Here is a 17,285-nt window from a genome sequence, read left to right on the forward strand (position 1 = left end):
AGAGAACACTCCAGAGTACAGCAGAAAATAAAAGTTTCTGCTAAACAATAAGAAAAATTCTAAGCTACTCCGATCTAAATTATTCCAGAGGATTATTTCACCTCACTTTAAGAACAGACCTTTATTGTTATGGAGATTCTTTCTCCATTGCCCAGAATTACAGTCAAGTCTTGTTAACTGGATCGCCCTAATTTGGTGTGATAAGGTGATGTTTATCTTTGCACTGTCTTTGAATAAAAGTAGTGCCAACCAAATTAGCAGCAAATATTCAGGACTTATTTAGCCTATCCAGTGTGTAAAATAGCACTGATTCTTTCCAGGAGGACTGCTTTTCCGAATCTGAGATGAGTTTATTTCAGATTTGTTTTATAAACCCACAAGGCATAATTAGGGACATTAAAATTTATTTAAATTCTAACCGTTGAAAGGTCACTTTATTTATTGACACTCTGCTTTGTTTCACAAACCATTTGCAAAAAAGAGGACCTAATGAAAATAACAGTTAAATAATAAAGAGGATCAGAGAAAATATTAATAAAAAATTCAAGGGAAAGAACATAATATGTTGTCCATTAAGTGCTAGATATACAATTATAGTTGTGTAATAATCAAGTTTAAATTTGGCCAATTTAACTGCCAGTCACAATGAAAAGGGAGACGCTTCAGTTACATAATTTTCATTAGAAAGGCACATTCAAGTTCCTCCAAGTAAATCAGACACTATGTTCTAAAAGGGGTTTCTTCCAGAAGTGGGTTTCAAAGGGGCTGTCAAATGATACAGGAAACAAAAAGCGTGGCCAACATTCAGGAAGTGGGTATAGATTACGATGGCCAACATTTCTGTACCTTATCCTGTGCTTCTTTTTTTCCCCTTTCCTCCCTATTTTAATTTATGCTTTCTCCTCTTCTTTTATGTATTCTTGTAAGCTGCCTTAAATTCCTCCTGAGGCCAAAGAATGAACACATTTTTTAAGGAATTAATTTATTTAAAATACACAACTTCTTCAAGACCTATTACTGTGTGTAAATTTGCTCCTTTACCAGTAGGCCCCAGACTGCTGTGCTTTTGTTTTATTGTACCTGCTTTTTATAGGTGATCTCCTCTCCAGTGGTCCCTGCCTCTTTGCTGTTTTTAACCTACTGTAATTTAGAAACCAAATAATCAACTTGCCAGACTATGTACAAAATGAGAGTAAACAGGCCCTGATTAAAAACAAACCAAACATGGGATAGTTTAAAAAGAAAATGCATAAAATGCATTGTTTGATAGCATCTACTTTGTCAACTCAGAGCCTGCTTTTTTGCTTACTTCCTAGTATTCAACTTTAATTGCTACTTTCCAGACTGGTGAGGTATTTCTGCAATATGAAACATTATTTGTGCTCTTAACTTCAAAATGGAGAAACAATATTTAGACAACTAAATTTTAAAGATATACTTGTAATTTACCGAAAACAAAAAAAGTGTAAAGAAAACTCCAACTAGCAAAACAAATTCTTTTTCACAATGTTCCCCATGCAAAAATACATCTCTGGGAGAAATGAAAAACATGAAAGGATTGAAACTATTCTTAACCCAAACAACTGTCCTTGAACAGTTCCTGATCATAGTTTTGGGGTTTTTTAAATGCAAATCAGTAACTATGACACTATTTGGATAAACTGGCAAACTATGCAAATAAAGTTATTTTGATTTGTCATTACATTAAAAAAAAATCTATCCCATTCTTACCTATTAGTACTTAAGTTCAGTCCAAGAGAATGGGGAGAATTTTTTATATCAGATTCTACAGAAGATGAAGCTTTTTGTAAGGGTTTCCGCAAGTCAAAATCTTCCATAGCGTACAGAAATTGTTACACTCTCTCACTGGAAAATGTAGGCTCTTGCACTGTTTGAAGAAACTGAATCTGAGTCATCTTCAGATGCTTCATCGTCTAAAGGCATTTTCAGCTGCTGACATTCAGACTGTGAAATGTCTGAAGGTCCCAGGAGAGTCTGAAAATGAATGAAGAACAAAAACTATTATAAAAAGCCATTAAACCTAGCAACTGTCTTTTCAAGACTGTGGAAACCTTAATCCTTTTATACAAATCTACATTAAGGATAGCAACATTATTCATAATAAGCCAAAATTCAGAAACAACCCAAATGTCCATCAACTGATGAATGGATAAATAAATGTTGTGTATCTATATAATGGAATATTTTTCAGTCATAGAAAAGAACAAAGCACTGATTTATGCTACAATGTGGATAAACATTTAAAACATTATGGCAAAGGGAATTCCCTGGCAGTCCAGTGGTTAGGTCAATAAAAAATCTACAAATCTTCTGATTTGCAGAAGTAGTAGTACCTTTTCAGGTAATATTTCACAATTTTATGTGCTTAATAATCAAGGTTCCAGACACAATTCTACTGTGTAACAACTGGAATACTTATTGATACGTGCCTTGTTCATTCCTTTAATAAATTCTACCAAGTATCCATGCTTGTTGATTTATACAGTGAATAGATGAATGTGAACTACTTGGTATCTATATTGAATCTGGTACTGAAAACAGCCAATTAAACTGTTAACAGTGGTTGTTTCCCCACTGGCTGCAAGGTGGGAGCGGAAGGAGTGCACTATATACTGTATACGTAGAGTACTTTTGTACTCTGTGCATGTTATCACTTCTTAAAAAATAAACTATTTGCCAGGTCCACTAAAATTTAACTGAAGCTAGATGTACAGAGGTAAACTGGCTATAACAAGTCAAACAGCATGCCTGCTTCTTAAGAAATTCATGTCCTTAAAAAAAAGCCAGGAGTAAGTGGGTGGGGGAGGGGGAAGAATAGAGAAAACATATGCTGCTTACAAGATGGAAATTTCAGAGGGTGCAATAGAGGAAAATTACCTATTATTCTGGTTCCTCTGGGTTCCCACTTTCTAGGGCCTGGTTTTACAAAGCACAACCTTGAGAGCATCAGCTCACAAAGGAACCATTTCCTTCAGGGACAGGTGTGAAGGCCAAGGGTAACCGGACCTAGCTAAACGGATTTCTCCCCAGTGACTCAGCCCATCACCAACGACAAATGGGGTATTGAAAAAGTCAGGGGCTGCACCTTCCATCTGGCAACGAAAATACCTGGATTCAAATCACCTTGCTCTTCCAGCAGGAAAACACAAGCTCTCCAGGGACGCGGATCGGCCTGCAACCCCATCTATAATTTCCCCCGTTGAGTTAATCCGGATGCAGTAGATCCAGATGGATCTTGAAATGCGATGATGCTTTCCCAGCAAAGCGTGAGGGTGAGGAGGAATGGGTGGGAGAGTGGGGGATGAATTAAAATTTTAAAAGAAGATATACAATGCAAAATTTTAAGAACCTGATGGAGAATGCGTATAAGAACAGAGACTTTTATATCTCCCATCAACAAAATATGACGCTTTTGATGGCCCCAGCTCCTAGCAGAAAAAGGGAGTTAGGGGGTAGAGGAACGACTGATGGGGGTCTGCTGAGAATATAAAAGTTAACCAGGCGTTTTGCTTTGGTGGGAGCCTGAGAGGGGGAAAGAAGGCATGATTTCAGGTTTTGAGGCCAGATCCTGACGTTCTCGCGCTCACAGCCAGACCGCAGCTGCTGGCGGCGGCTCTCGGGTTAAAGTATGAAGGCGAGGAGAACCCACGCAGTTGCCTAAATTGTAGGCAGCAGGGAGGCTGTAGTTAAAACCACCGGTCCAACAACTACAATCGTGATTCTCAAAGTAAGCTCAGGAAGCTGGTCAAAAAAAAATAGAGACAGAAATCCCTCAAGCCCCCCGCCCCTCGGGAAGAGGCGCTCAGCGATTGGGCCGCGCGGGTGTCATTCAAGGGCAGAGTCTAGAAAAGGTGCACTGCCGCGAGCAAAGCCCCCACACGGCCGCGCGCTCCGCTGAGGTTGCGTCGAGGGAGTGTTGTCTTTCCCCCGCCCTAACACATCAGCACACTCAGGGGGCCGCTAACTTGGTGTCTTCGAGTCGCGTCCCCTGTTTCCCGCGACCGGCAGCTCCCCGCAGGCCGGCAGCTCCCCGCAGGCTGGCGGCCGCTTACCTGGCCGCCGTTCACACTGCCGATGTCAGTGTCGGGCGACCGCCTCTCGCGACCGTTAAACTCGAGGGAGCGTGCGCGCGCCCGGCGTCTTGGTTGCGATTGGATGATCGGAAGGGGGCAGAGACGGCCGAGCCGCGGCGCGCGCGTCCACTTCCCCCGTCCTGCCCCCAGCTCTCACCAAAGAGGGAGGTGCGACGCCCGCGGAAGCTGGGGGGAGGGGGGCGGGGCTGCAGTCAAGTCCTCTCGTCTGATTGGCTCTCTGGGAACCCACGGCAGCTACGCGGGAAAGAAGCCTCAGCTTCCCGCATGCGCAGTTAGTAAGACGGGGGCACGGGTTTGTGGGGGGGGGCTGCGGCAGGAGTACGGCGCGTGCGCAGGCGCGGGAGTGCGTTTGCGTTCCCGCTCCTGCGGCCATTCCGGTTCACCCAGAACGTTGGGGGCGGGAGCCCAGTCCTGAGGTCAGGTAAGTGTCTGCGGAGAAGCCCGACACCCACACGGTTGCCCACGATTGTTAGAGTCTCCGGAGAGAGGACTGGGAGCTGGGACCCGTGAATTTCCCCGTTTGCGACCCTGAGTCGCGCAGCCCATTGACCTGAGGCCCCGCTGGCGGTGAGGTGAAGCCGGCCCGGACACCCGAGCTGTTTACCCTGGAATGGGTTTACCCTAGGCTGGTGGGGGTCGGCACTGGGGCTCTTCAAGGACTTGGAGGGGCGGGCGAGGAGAACCCACCCTTGTGGAGAAAACAGTTCCACCGAGGCCCGAGGACAAATGGAACGATGCTCGTTGACTTGTTTGGCGGAGCCTTGGGGAGCTGTTAGCACGCAGCTGGGCCTGTTATAGGCATCGTGGGTGTTTTCCTCTTGCCCAGCCTTTCGAAGGACCAGAGAAAACCCTTTCCGTGGGCCCCCAGGCCATCTCACACGCACTGGTCAGTTCGCCTTTCTCAGACGAAAGGTTCTTACCCTTTAAGGTACTTCGAGCTCTTAGATTTTCCTCCGAGTGTCCGGAGCCCACGATAAAGGGACTTCGCCAGCCTTGTCCTTAGGTGTGCCGGAGAAGCCAGGACGGAGCAGATGTTATTTGCCCTTGGAAACACAAATCTGCCAAGAGGCATTCCATCTCATCTGAGGCTCCTAAGAATACCTGACAATTTTGTCTCAACAGTAGAAATTCAGTCTCTCCAAAACCCCATCCGTCTATGGGAGAGTTCAAGCTTAAGTAAATCGAACCCTCCTCCCAATTGTGTTAATCCACCCATCAGTATTGTGCTTGTGTTAAAACCCAACCAAAATCAAATCATTTTTAAGCACACGGCTCTGTTTTCAGCAACCATGTTTCTTTCAAGTCCACCCAAAAACAAAAAGAAAACAAAAAGCAGTTTTACCACTAATTTCAGTTGGTTGCAAAATCTGTTACTTGAGATCCTCACACTAGGATGGGAAAGTGGATTCCTGAGATGGCTCCAGGCAAAGGGAGGTGTGTTTCCTTGCAAGAAAAATGTTAACCCCAAAACCGAGAACTGGAGATTAGTTCCCAACCATGCAAGAGGCAGGAGATCATTGCTTTTTGCTACAAAATCTGATGGACTTTGTTTAGTTTGAGTGTTTTGTTTTTGGCAGTGTCATCTTTAGGTAACTTTCAAAAAAAAAATCTATTAATGTTTTAATAAGCCAACATGTTCAGAAGCTAGTATTCTAATTAACTGAGTTATCTTGTTAACCAACTGATACAAAATATTCTGGTAAGGTTATTCACACCTTACTTCTTAATTTAGGTTAAGCTCTTTGGTAGCGTCTTAATTTTTACAAATTCAGAATGGAAACTGCTTTTGACTAACTGGTCTAGAGAGAAGCTTTATAAAAACAGGAGGTTTTTAAAGTCCATAGAAATTATTTCTGAATATAGAAAACAGAAGTAGAAGGTGTCAGAAATTCAAGTATATATTAAGTGTAGGAACTATTCATCTTAATTTAACCCCCCCCCTCATACTGGAGATTTTGCATTACTTGTATACAAGCTAACACCACTATTTTATGCCCTTATAAGGGTGCACAGCAAAGGAAACCATAAATAAGACAAAAAGACAACCCTCAGAATGGGAGAAAATATTTGCAAATGAAACAACAGACAAAGGATTAATCTCCAAAATATACAAACAGCTCATGGAGCTCGGTATCAAAAAAAACTGTATGATTTTATTATAACATCTTTGTATTGCTCAAGTATTCCTCTTTTGCCACAATGAGCTTTTGAGTGGAGATCTTTCATTCTGATTGGGATAAGATTAGGCTGTTCAGTAGTAGTGGCCGCTAATGGCTTGAGGCATTTAATGTTTGTTAACCAGGGTGTTACTCTGTGTCATTTATTTTTATATACAAAACAGCTTGTCATTGGCGGGGGTTGGAGGAGGGACGTCCTCCACAGCAAAAATGAGGAACTCTAAAACTTTATAGTTTAACCATTGAAGATGAAAAGGAATAATCAGGTGTACATTTAAACGTGACTTTTTTCATCTTTTCTGTCCTTCATGATTTTTTTTACTATATCAGATAATTACTAAAGATCTCTATGTTTAAACCAGGACTTGCTGTGATGAAGGTAGTTTTTACCTTTCAATTTGAACCTTCTGGGAAGTCACACTATATTCTTGGCATCATAATTCTCTCTTTGGCACCTGATTTCATAGACCACAATTATGACCTCACCAAACAGCATATCTTCGGTAATTTCATGGTTTCCAAGTATTTCTTAAATTGGACCATGCCAAGTAAAATTGTCTGCAGGTCATTTTCTAGATACCTTTTCACTGAGCTTCGAAAACAAAAGTCCATGAAATAATCCGTTTGCAGAGTGGGCTTGTGGAGTGTTAGCCAGAGGTTCCTGAGCTTTGTGATGTAGGGATCCTAAGCACCTTACGTTTGTGGTGACGTGTACGATTTTTCTCTCTCCCTCGGTGGTATTACCTCTGTTTTACAGATGTGGAAACGTGGCCAGAGTTGCACAGTGAGTAAATCGTGGAGGCAAGGCATTGACGCAGGTCATGCTGACTACAAAGCAGTATGGCCTTTCAGGGACAAAAAAGTGAGAGGGGGAGTCAAGAAGAGACCGCTGAGGAAAATGAGCTAACGCTTTCTAAGGAGCTGGGGGAAGAACAAATCTGGAGATGTTATGAAAGGTAAAGAAACAAGCAGCAGGAAGGACAAATTCAGTTTAAAAAAATGGACTACCTAATGTTCTTCCAAAATAAGTCTTCCTGAAATATTCCACATAGTATACATCCGTTCTTTTCTTTATTTGTATGAAATATTCACTACGATAACATATTTGAACGTGCTTTGAAAACCTAAGTCCTAAACAAATACAAAGCATCATTAATGGTAACAGGGTCTTTGAGACTTTTAGAGGAAAATGTGGAGTGTAGTTATTGCTGCTAGTTATCGCTGCTTTTTTAATGTGTTTGTCCTATTTTAATAGTGTAGTTGATAAATTACGAAGTTCCTGTTAGGTGCCATAAATAGAAGAAGATGACAGTGGTGCACCCAAATAGGACAGGTGTAATTGTGGATTTGAAGTTTTCTGTGGAAAAAAAAAACTGAACGGGATGTTGGTATTGTATGAATTGAAAGCTTTTCTTTTTATCTACTTCTTTAGTGTCTCTTGAGCTGTGCAGCAGTAAGCCTATTAAATTTGGACCAAACTCAGAGTAGTTTCCTTTTCCTCTTGTCCTCCCAAATCAAGGATAGCAGCTCTGTTCTTTCCTGCTCAGTCCATTGTGATTTTCTTATTTGGGAAATAATTCTCTGGAAACACTTACTGTGGCTGAAAGGTGCTCTATCTTGAGTATAGAGCCCCCAGCCTAGGAAATGACAGGGTCTATTTCAAGCCTGAGCCAAAGTTCCCAGGGGTTCTGTTTGGGGAGGTGTTCAGCCCTCATAAGGATTTCAGGCAACTAGAACAGGAGGATGAGCTAGATGAGAAAAGGAGAGAAAGGCTGCTTTATCTTTACTCCCATTCGGCAGGGAGCACCAAAACACACTTCTGAAACATAGATTATCATTAAGCATTTCACAGAAAACGATCCTCTCACTTAGCTTCTGGAGCCATCAGCTGGCCATTTTGTCTTTTTAAAGCTCACTGTGTTTGTCCTTCACCGTTGATTAGGTCATTGTTTTTGAGACCTATTTTATCTCCTTATTCGGGAGGGGGAAGCAAGACCATGACTAAGCAGGTAATCAGCACTCCTGAATTCTGGTCTCAACTTTTTAAACATTATAAACATAAGAAACAATAGCTCTTAAAAGTGTCTGTCCTAGCAGTTGGAAGAACTTACTAATTCCTGTGTCCTTTGCTTCTCAAACTTCAATGTGCCTCTGAATCACTTGAGGATCTTATTAAAACACAGGTTCTCTGGGACTTCCCTGGCAGTCCAGTGGTTAGGCCTCTGTGCTTTCACTGCTGTGGGCCCGGGTTCGATCCCTTGTTGGGGAACTGAGATCCAGCAAGCTGTGTGGCACAGCCAAAAAAAAAAGAAAAAAAACACACAGGTTCTCATTTAGAAGGTCCTGAGATTCTTCATTCCTAACAAGCTCCCAGGGGGTGCTGTGGCTGCTGCTCTGTGGACCACACTCTGATAGCAAGATTCTAGAGCTACCTTATCCACTACAGTAGCCGCGAGCACATGTGGCTAGTCCAGACTGACACGTGCTGTAAGCGTGGCCACACTTCAGGTTTTGCAGACCTCATATAAAAAAATCTAAATAATTTTTTATATTGATTATATGTTGAAGTAATAATATTTGGGATATATTGGATTAAATAAAGTATATTGAAATTCATCAGTTGCTTTTTACTATTTCTAATGTGACTATAAGAAAATTTAGAATTTCACATGTGGCTTGCACTATATTTCTGTTGGACAGTGCTGTTCTAGAACATTAATGCAGGGGACTTCCCTAGCGGTCCAGTGATTGAGACTTCACCTTCCAATGCAGGGGATGCGGGTTCAATCCCAGGTCAGGGAGCTAAGATCCCACATGCCTCCTGCTAAAAAAATAAAACATAAAACAAGCAGTATTGTAACAAATTCAATAAAGACTTAGAAAAAGGCAGCTTTAAAAAAAATAATAATGCAATAGAAGCAACGTTTTTGATGTTCTTTTTTCAGATGACCCAGCTTCTCAATCCCCTTGTGACCATTTCACCTGTTCTTTTCGCTCAATTCGATATTCATTTGTCTTCTCTTCCTCTCCCGCCTGTTCTCTCCTTTACACCTTCTCCATCTCCAGCGTTGCCATCATGATCGTGGGGCCTTCATCCAGCAGTCAGACGATCTTAAGGGCCAGGACTGCAGGCAGCAACCACCTCACCTGGGGGCTGGTTAGAAATGTGGAGTCTCAGGCCCCACCCCAGCCCTGATGAGCCGTAGCCTGTTTAACAGGATCCCTAGGGAAATGGTGCATCAAGATTGGAGCCGCAAGAGCTTTAACAGTCTTTTTTCCTAAAGCACTCCATTTCAGCGCATCGCCACATCTGTTCTTTCGGTTAGTTTAGATGACATTTCTGCAAGGTTGGTACACCATGAAAGTTGTGGCTAAGAGACACTAGTACTCTGCCTTTCTAAAAAATACTTAAACAGTGAATTTTAGGCAAATGGTATCCAGAGGTGGTCCAGAGTTGAAATCCTATGTCTTCCAGATTCAGATATCCTCTCTCTGTCTCAGAGACAAAAAGGCAGTAGCATCCCCTTACCGCTCTCCAGAGCATTTCAGCTGTTGGTGAAACAAGCCTCAGCTCACTGCATCTTGTTTAAATATGTGATTGTTTGCTCTGGTCACTGGCCACAATGCAGAGCTGAGCATGCCACCCATGAGCTAGGTGTCAGTCTTGGTTTGGGCTGACTGTGGAAGCCAGAGGAGGAACTGTGTACCAGCTGGATCCAGTCAGGAAGAAAGGTGCCTAATAGGATGCAGCTTCCAAGTCCCAATAACCAGCCTTCTGGTGACTTGGGAGCATAGTGAAGCCTGAGAACCACTGCTCTGTGGCGTGTCATCCATTCCACGCTCTGGCATGTTATCTTACTTACAGATGTCTTAATTTCTCTTTTATGCTACAGGCTCATTGGACCCATCGAGGCCCACTCATGGCACATAGTAGATATGGAAAATATTCATTGAACAAATTAACATTGCCTGTTTTAAAGGCGTCAGCCCTGTTATCTCTTAACTTGACCAAGTGAGAGAGAGCGTGGCTTTAACCTAAATTGCAGCCAGCTGTTTAGTGCAGACGCCACCCTCCAAGGAAGAGCAGAGCCGAGGGGAGTTGGGGTGGAGAGCCGGCCGGGCCGACGCTCGCACTCATGGGAGGGAACAAGGGCGCGCTGTCGTGACCGCTGGTTTCCCCTTACGCACACCGCTTGTGACCATTTTTCTCTTTAATGTCACGATGAGCTCTAATTTGAGCTGCTTTTATTGTTCCCCGAAGACTTTGGGTTGCTCTGTGGGTATCACAAAAACTGAAATCCAATCCGTATTCTTCTCTGGGCTTTGGGGAAGTGGAACCATGGGTGTGTTTGTCATTTTTAGCCACCATTGGAGTAGAGCCAGAGCTCCAGGAGATACTAAAAGTATTTGGAATCGTCCTATTGGCTGTTGGAATTAGCTGTTAAACAAAGCAGCCAGTAACTGAACACTGGGGACCTTCTCGAACTCCAGTTGGGTGGGAGACCTTCCTGTGTGTGTCAGCTCTGAACTAGGACAGAAAGGTAGATTTGAAACACAGTGGGCTGGTGACAAAGCAGCTGAGAAAAGCGCTGTCCTCTCCGCCCTTTGTCTGGGAGTTTCACCCTGTCTCAGACCTGCTTCCTTTCTTTGTCGCTGCACTGTATTCCACTACCATCCTGCCTGGTCAGATTTACTAACGGAAGAGAAGCCCCAAGAGAGGTACTGGCCTCCTGTTCCATGAACCTAATACAGGGACTAGACACTGTCTGATACACAAAGGAATTCTGTTCTGTGGACTGAAAGCAGAAATAAGGGGAGGGAAATTTTGGACATCAACTTAGTCTCATTCATTTAATCATTATAGGGGAGTGGATTCTTTGTTGTAGAGATTTCAGAGAATGTGCCTGGGTTTATCCTTATCTTTTCCTGAGGATACTTCTGACATATTTCACACACAGTAAACAGAAGCCGTTTTCAAAGCACCACTTTCACTGGCATACTCTGTTTCAAAATATCTCCCTTGGTAGCCACAGAGCACATTACGAACTGACACCACCTTAATTATCATCCACCGGGACTGATAGGACCTGCTCAGAACATGCTGAATATCGTGCTTTTCACAAAGAAGATGTGTCAGTCATAGGATTGAGAACTAGCATGGCCTAAAGCTTGAAGAGTATATTTCATTATATTTATTTTCCATAGAAATAGTAGAGAGAGAGATGAAGAATACTGTATTCATTCTAAACATGACCAGTGTCATCTGTACTGATAACTGAGAAAGGCACTTGGATTTCAAATAGCAAAATGCACATATTTACAAGGAAGCAATGCCTGCTAGCCTGTTTCTGCATTAAGCTCATCTAGCGATCAGCGTTGGGCCCAGTGGGTGTTAGCCGTCAGAACTGCTGGTGGGTGAAAGGTAAATGAGCCGAGAGAAACCTAGTGAAATAATTTGGTGGATGGTACGTTACTTTTGGCTGAGGAAGTTGCCTTAGGTACACTCCAGTTCCTACCTGTGTTAGAGCTAGAATTTACAAGGTTTCAAGTGGTGAAAGAAGCTGTTTAGAGCCTCACAGGAAGCACTTGTTAAAAAGAGCAATATATCTGTTTTTAGTGCCTACATAATCCTTGATCAAGAAGTATTATGCGAGTGGCACATTTGTAGTTCCCCAAATCTGCCTGGGTGACAGGGTTTTTTGGGGTTTTTTTTAAGGTTTTTTTTTTTTTAATTCATTTTTGGCTGTGTTGGGTCTTCGTTGCTGCGCACAGGCTTTCTCTAGTTGTGGTGAGCGGAGGCTACTCTTCATTGCAGTGCGTGGGCTTCTCATTGCGATGGCTTCTCTTGTGGAGCACGGGCTCTAGGCGCGCAGGCTTCAGTAGTTGTGGTACACAGGCTCAGTAGTTGTGGTTCATGGGCTCTAGAGCGCAGGCTCAGTAGTTGTGGCGCACAGGCTTAGTTGCTCCGCGGCATGTGGGATCTTCCTGGACCAGGGCTCGAACCCATGTCCCCTGCACTGGCAGGCGAATTCCCAACCACTGTGCCACCAGGAAAGTCCTGGTGACAGGGATCTTGCTATAAACCAGTCTCATGCCTTCAGAGGTATCAGCAAAGCCCTTTCCAGAACACTGTTTTCTCTGACTTTAAGCCTGTGTGGGTTGCATGGAGAGGGCTTATTCCTCCCATTTTCCAGATGAGAAAATGGGCGAAGGTTGTGACTCCCCCGCCCCGACCCCATTCACATGGGGAATATGTAGATCTCTGAAAAGAGGTGATACCTTTCAGATCCTCTGCCCTCCTCCCCTCGAAAAAAAGCAAAGGCCTGTGATTCACCATACCCTCATGGCTATTATTCTCTATACTATTCGTCAACTAAGACATTTCAGCCTTAGGCTCCTCTCGAGTAGTTATTGAAATCTCTTGTTCAGCGCGTCTGGCTTTCTTCTTGAATATCTTCTCCGACTAGACTGTGAGCTCCAGGAAGATAGCGTCTTGCCCTCTTTGACCTCACGTCACTCCCTGTACCTCACCTCATACTTTGAACGTAACAGGCACCTTAATAAAAATCAGTTGGCTTGGTGGTTCTAAGGATGAGTACCGGTTGGATCATGTGATTGGCAGTGCTTCTGAGGGAACAGATGTTCCTATTCAAATCCATGAAACTGGAAACATGAAAAAACAACAATCATGACATTGATTGATAGTGATATTTACTGTGTCAGACTGTTTAAGCTTAAGCTATAAAATAGACTATCACGTTCTGTCGTCTTTCCATTTTGATTTCAAAGGTTCTCACACACTTAAATAATGTCCCTTGACTCAGATCCTAATTCTTGTGTGATGTACTATGTAATATTTCCTTATCAAATTACAGCCCTGTTCTTTTGAATTTTACACTCAAAGCTTCCCCTTCCTGAGAAAACACCACTTCTGGGTGCTTTGAAGACATTTTTTGGTCTGTTATAAGAAAATATTTATCAGTTGGCAAGGCATGTAGTGCTGAGAACACGGTAGACAATGCAGGGCCGGAGCGAGGTGTGTGTTGCTGAGTATCCTGTCTGCACTAATTTCCTAAATCCCCTGCCTGCCAGATGGGTGGTCATCGTCTGAACTGGTTCATAAAAGGTGATTTTAGAACCTGCGGTATAATCTTGAGCACAAACAAGGCTGAAGGGCTGTCTTTTCTGTCTTATTCAGGTCCTGAGCAGGCAGAGCCACGCGCTATGAGCACCTCGGGTCTGTTCCGTTTTCCTACCCCACTGACCAGAGTGTGCATGGTGCCCTGGGGACTCCGGCTCTGCGAGAAGCCGGAACTCTTATCCCCTGGAACAGTGGTCACTCCAGTCCAGGCGGCAGGCAAGAAGGACCACCCTGCTCTGCTCTCCCTGGATGAGAGTGAACTTGAAGAGCAGTTTGTAAAAGGACACGGGCCAGGGGGCCAGGCAACCAACAAAACAAGCAACTGCGTGGTGCTCAGGCACGTCCCCTCAGGCATTGTGGTCAAGGTAGAGGAAGGAGGCCGTGGGGGTCCCCTGGTTTCTCCTGAGTGAAAACTTGTTCTCACCATGACCCCGGCAGTAGAGGGACTGCAGGTCTCGTGCCCAGTCCCGAGCGTTTCTCCCAGGCAGAACCTCTGCACAGCGTCAGGAGCCTCCTTCCAGGATCCTTTGCAGTTGCGCTTTTACTGCTGCTGTCCTTGAACTTGGCAGGCCACGGTTCTGGTCGAGCCACTGGGCTGCAGGGTGGCTGCAGAAAGCTCTGCGGCACTGCCGTGGGCTCCAGCCCCCAAGCAGCACGCGGGCCCAGGTTGTCCGCCAGTGGGCTCAGCCCTTAGCCTCCTGGCTGATCGCTCAGATGGTCACATTTTCCATGTCCCTCCGTCCCCTCTTTAGTAAATGTCAGTGACACCTACCCTTCTGGAGAAGAACTGAGTGAGGTAACGTTGGCAACCCAATTTCAGCCCTCAGAGGAAAAATGCCAGGTACAGCTGCCTGTAGGAGGCTTTCTTCTGAATATAAAAAACCAACCTCTGATCAAAATATCACCAGCTGTCAATACATTTTGAACCTCTAGGAAATGGTGCAGCGCTTTTCTCCTGTCTCCTGGTTTGGTAGCGGCCCACCACCTCTGTGGAACTGCCAGTCCATTCCGTATCCCCAGGGCCCTGAAGGCGGCACAAGCCTTGAGGCACAGCAGAGAGAGCAGAGGCGGGCTTTCGCACATCAGCGGTACCTTTCGCAAGTACTTGAATATCACGTGAGCTTGCGGCCGGCCCTGTTCTGAGCCACTTCACATTCGAGTTAACTCTTAATCGTCACAAGCCTACACTCATGATGTGGAATCTGAGGCACAGGGAGGCTCCTGCGCCTGCAGGAGAGTCAGCCCAGACCGAACCCAGAGTCTGTTCCTGACAGCTGTTCTTCGCTGCCACGTTTTTGAGCCAAGAGCGTATTAGTGAAAATCTCAATCATTTTTCTTTTCCTCCTTGAAAAAAGTGACATTCGTGAGCAACAAATAAAATTCTGAAACCTATTTTATATAGCTTACTCCACATTTGCTTTTGGTACTATTCTTTCATCCTAATTTCACAGGATTTCTTTTATCAACTTGCTTTGCAAGGCACTCACCAGTGATAACAGAGATATTATGTAATGAATATTATGGCTGACGAATAATAAAGAGGCTATTTTCCTCCTTCAGAGAGAAGTTTACATTTATAAATGGGGCACACAAAGGGCTCGCTTAGACATACTGGTTGATGTTTTCAAAATTATTTGGGAACTTTATTTGAAGGCTACTGTTACTTCTAAACAAAACAACACTCCTAATATTGGAATAGTCACAGTGAAAGCCACATAATACAACTGGGGTGTGGGACTGGGTGGGGGCCAAGCAGAGGCAGGAAAGGGTATGGCCTTCGTCCTGTCACTGACCTACTGGGACTCCTGACAAGTGGCTTTCCTTCTGCGGGCCTGACCCCTCTATAAAGGGACTAGGTTGAATTTAATGATTCCTGAGGTCCTGCCCAGAACACACTGGCTTTCACATTATGAAATATTATCTCTTACAGTGCCACCAGACTAGATCCGTCGATCAAAACAGAAAGCTAGCTCGGAGAATCCTGCAAGAGAAAGTGGATGTTTTCTACAACGGTGAAAACAGTCCTGTTTACAAAGAAAAACGAGAGGCAGAGAAGAGAAAGCAAGAAAGGAAAAAAAGAGCAAAGGAGACCCTAGAGAAAAAGAAACTCCTGAAAGAACAATGGGAATCAAGTAAAAATGTGCCCAGAGAAAGGACTGCAGATTCTGACTGAAAGAACCTGCCGGATGGGACTTCGCTGGTGGCGCACTGGTTAAGAATCTGCCTGCCGATGCAGGGGACACGGGTTCGAGCCCTGGTCTGGGAGGATCCCACATGCCACGGAGCAGCTAAGCCCGTGCACCACAACTACTGAGCCTGCGCTCTAGAGCCCGCGAGCCACAACTACTGAGCCCACGTGCCACAACTACTGAAGCCTGCACACCTAGAGCCCGTGCTCTGCAACGAGAAGCCACCGCAATGAGAAGCCCGCGCACCGCAACAAAGAGTAGCCTCCGCTCGCCACAACTAGAGAAAGTCCACGCGCAGCAACGAAGACCCAACGCAGCCAAAAATAAATAATTAATTTTTAAAAAAAGAACCTGCCGGATGCCTCCAGGGACGGCGTGAGCTCCACCACCGGCGCAGCTGTGACGGGCTCCAGAGACAGCAGAGTTTCTAAACAGCAGACAAACTGTAGTGAATAGCAGTGCATACTTTGAGAATAAAACTGTAAAAAGAAACACGAGGAAGTCATTACTGTAGAAGGACAAGGGCACTTTTTGGGGGAGGAAAGGCTGTCATTGTGACGCAGGGCTTGGAGGGGCTTCTGGGCAGCTGACAAGAGTTCTGTTTCTTGACCTGGACGGTAGTTAGAAGTATGTCACCTTTTAAGCTATACATTTGTGTGACTGTATCTGTATCTGCACCACGAGGCTTGTGAGAACTTAGTTCCCCGACCAGGGATTGAACCTGGGCCCCGGCAGTGAGAGCGCAGAGTCCTAACCACTGGACCGCCAGGGAATTCCCCAATGAAAATATTTTCTGAAAAAAAGCATTAATGTAAGTAATGGACTTTTTATGGAAAACTATAGAATTGAGTCAAACAATAGCATTTAGTGCCTCCTTGTCACCTGCTGGAAGGTCATTGCTCAGTGATACATGGATGTCATTAAGAGAACAAAAGAAAACAAGATGGCGAAAGATTTACAAGTTAGTAAGTTACTTGCCCATTTACCCCATTAGCTTAATAGACTGTGTTGACAAGTAACCTCTCTGATGTGGAAATACACATGTCATTCTCTGTATGCTGATTTATAAGTAGTAGGTTTATAAAAGATGAGGTTTCAGAAACTTGGGTTTGTGAATTTGCTTGATACCATCCTTCAAGCTGGATCTGACCGTACAAACTGTTTGGGGGTTTTCAGGCATGGTTTGTTAGCACACATCCGGAAGTTTATGCATAAAACTAGTAGGGAGACAAACCGTGAGGTGAGAAGGCCACTGTCAGACCCAGGGTCGGCCTCATCCGTGAAGACCAGACTGCGTGCACCCAAATAAAGTTCCCTGTGAAGAAGCCCGGGAAGGTCTTCCCACCTCCGAGTAGCCCGGTTCGGAAGTTTAGCTCTACGCAAGGCTCTCGACCTCTGGTCGCAGTGTGCGGGGCCCTTCCCAGGTCCAGCCTCCTTTTAGAAGGGAGCCAAGTGAAGCATCTGGAATGGTACACAGAAGACCGTAATAGTGGAAGGGAATTTGGGGAGCTTCAGACAAGGGGGACAGAAGCTTTAACTTTTGTCTCCCCCCTTCTTGAACCTTTTTGAATTTCCTGTCACGTCCACGAAGGAGATGCAGACAAGCCGACTGCCTAGTACCCGTTCCTCCGGCCTTTAGAGCTGTCATGGCTGGGACCTGGCC

The 17,285-nt window shown here is 44.6% G+C and overlaps 2 protein-coding genes across 15 annotated transcripts in view; one reads left to right on the forward strand and one right to left on the reverse strand.

Annotated features, from left to right (window-relative positions):
* Positions 1-4,224, reverse strand: part of MPHOSPH9 (M-phase phosphoprotein 9) — a 54,565-nt gene extending 50,341 nt beyond the window's left edge. For 10 of the 12 annotated variants that reach the window (XR_010933377.1, XR_010933378.1, XM_067701068.1 and 7 more), the window contains exons 1-3: positions 4,074-4,222; positions 3,145-3,272; positions 1,732-1,995 (exon numbers count right to left, since the gene is read on the reverse strand). Coding sequence is in view for 8 of the 12 variants with exons in the window: in XM_067701068.1 (XP_067557169.1) it covers positions 1,732-1,838 (107 nt within the window). In the remaining 4 variants the exon portion in view is untranslated. Of the gene's footprint in view, positions 1-1,731; positions 1,996-3,129; positions 3,273-4,073 lie in introns of all 12 variants that reach the window. The other 2 variants (XM_067701065.1, XM_067701066.1) reach the window with 2 other exon arrangements.
* Positions 4,225-4,385: 161 nt separating this feature from the next.
* Positions 4,386-16,114, forward strand: MTRFR (mitochondrial translation release factor in rescue). Of its 3 annotated transcripts, none has more exons than XM_067701076.1 (4): positions 4,409-4,536; positions 7,050-7,248; positions 13,491-13,798; positions 15,364-16,114. In XM_067701076.1, the coding sequence occupies exons 2-4, from the start codon at positions 7,242-7,244 to the stop codon at positions 15,604-15,606; spliced, it is 558 nt and encodes a 185-aa protein (XP_067557177.1). In that variant the 5' UTR covers positions 4,409-4,536; positions 7,050-7,241; the 3' UTR covers positions 15,607-16,114. The 3 variants fall into 3 exon arrangements, with proteins under 3 accessions (XP_067557178.1, XP_067557177.1, XP_067557179.1); XM_067701078.1 differs by having other exon boundaries at positions 4,410-4,536; positions 7,050-7,076; XM_067701077.1 differs by lacking the exon at positions 7,050-7,248 and having other exon boundaries at positions 4,386-4,536.
* Positions 16,115-17,285: the final 1,171 nt, after the last annotated feature.

This window comes from Pseudorca crassidens, chromosome 12 (assembly GCF_039906515.1).
Source record: "Pseudorca crassidens isolate mPseCra1 chromosome 12, mPseCra1.hap1, whole genome shotgun sequence".
NCBI classification, from domain to species: domain Eukaryota; kingdom Metazoa; phylum Chordata; class Mammalia; order Artiodactyla; family Delphinidae; genus Pseudorca; species Pseudorca crassidens.

Excerpts from the sequence above, each read along its gene's own strand:
- MTRFR (XM_067701076.1), top strand. Across the intron at positions 13,799-15,363 it reads CCTCAGGCATTGTGGTCAAG|TGCCACCAGACTAGATCCGT; the intron begins GTAGAGGAAGGA and ends TATCTCTTACAG.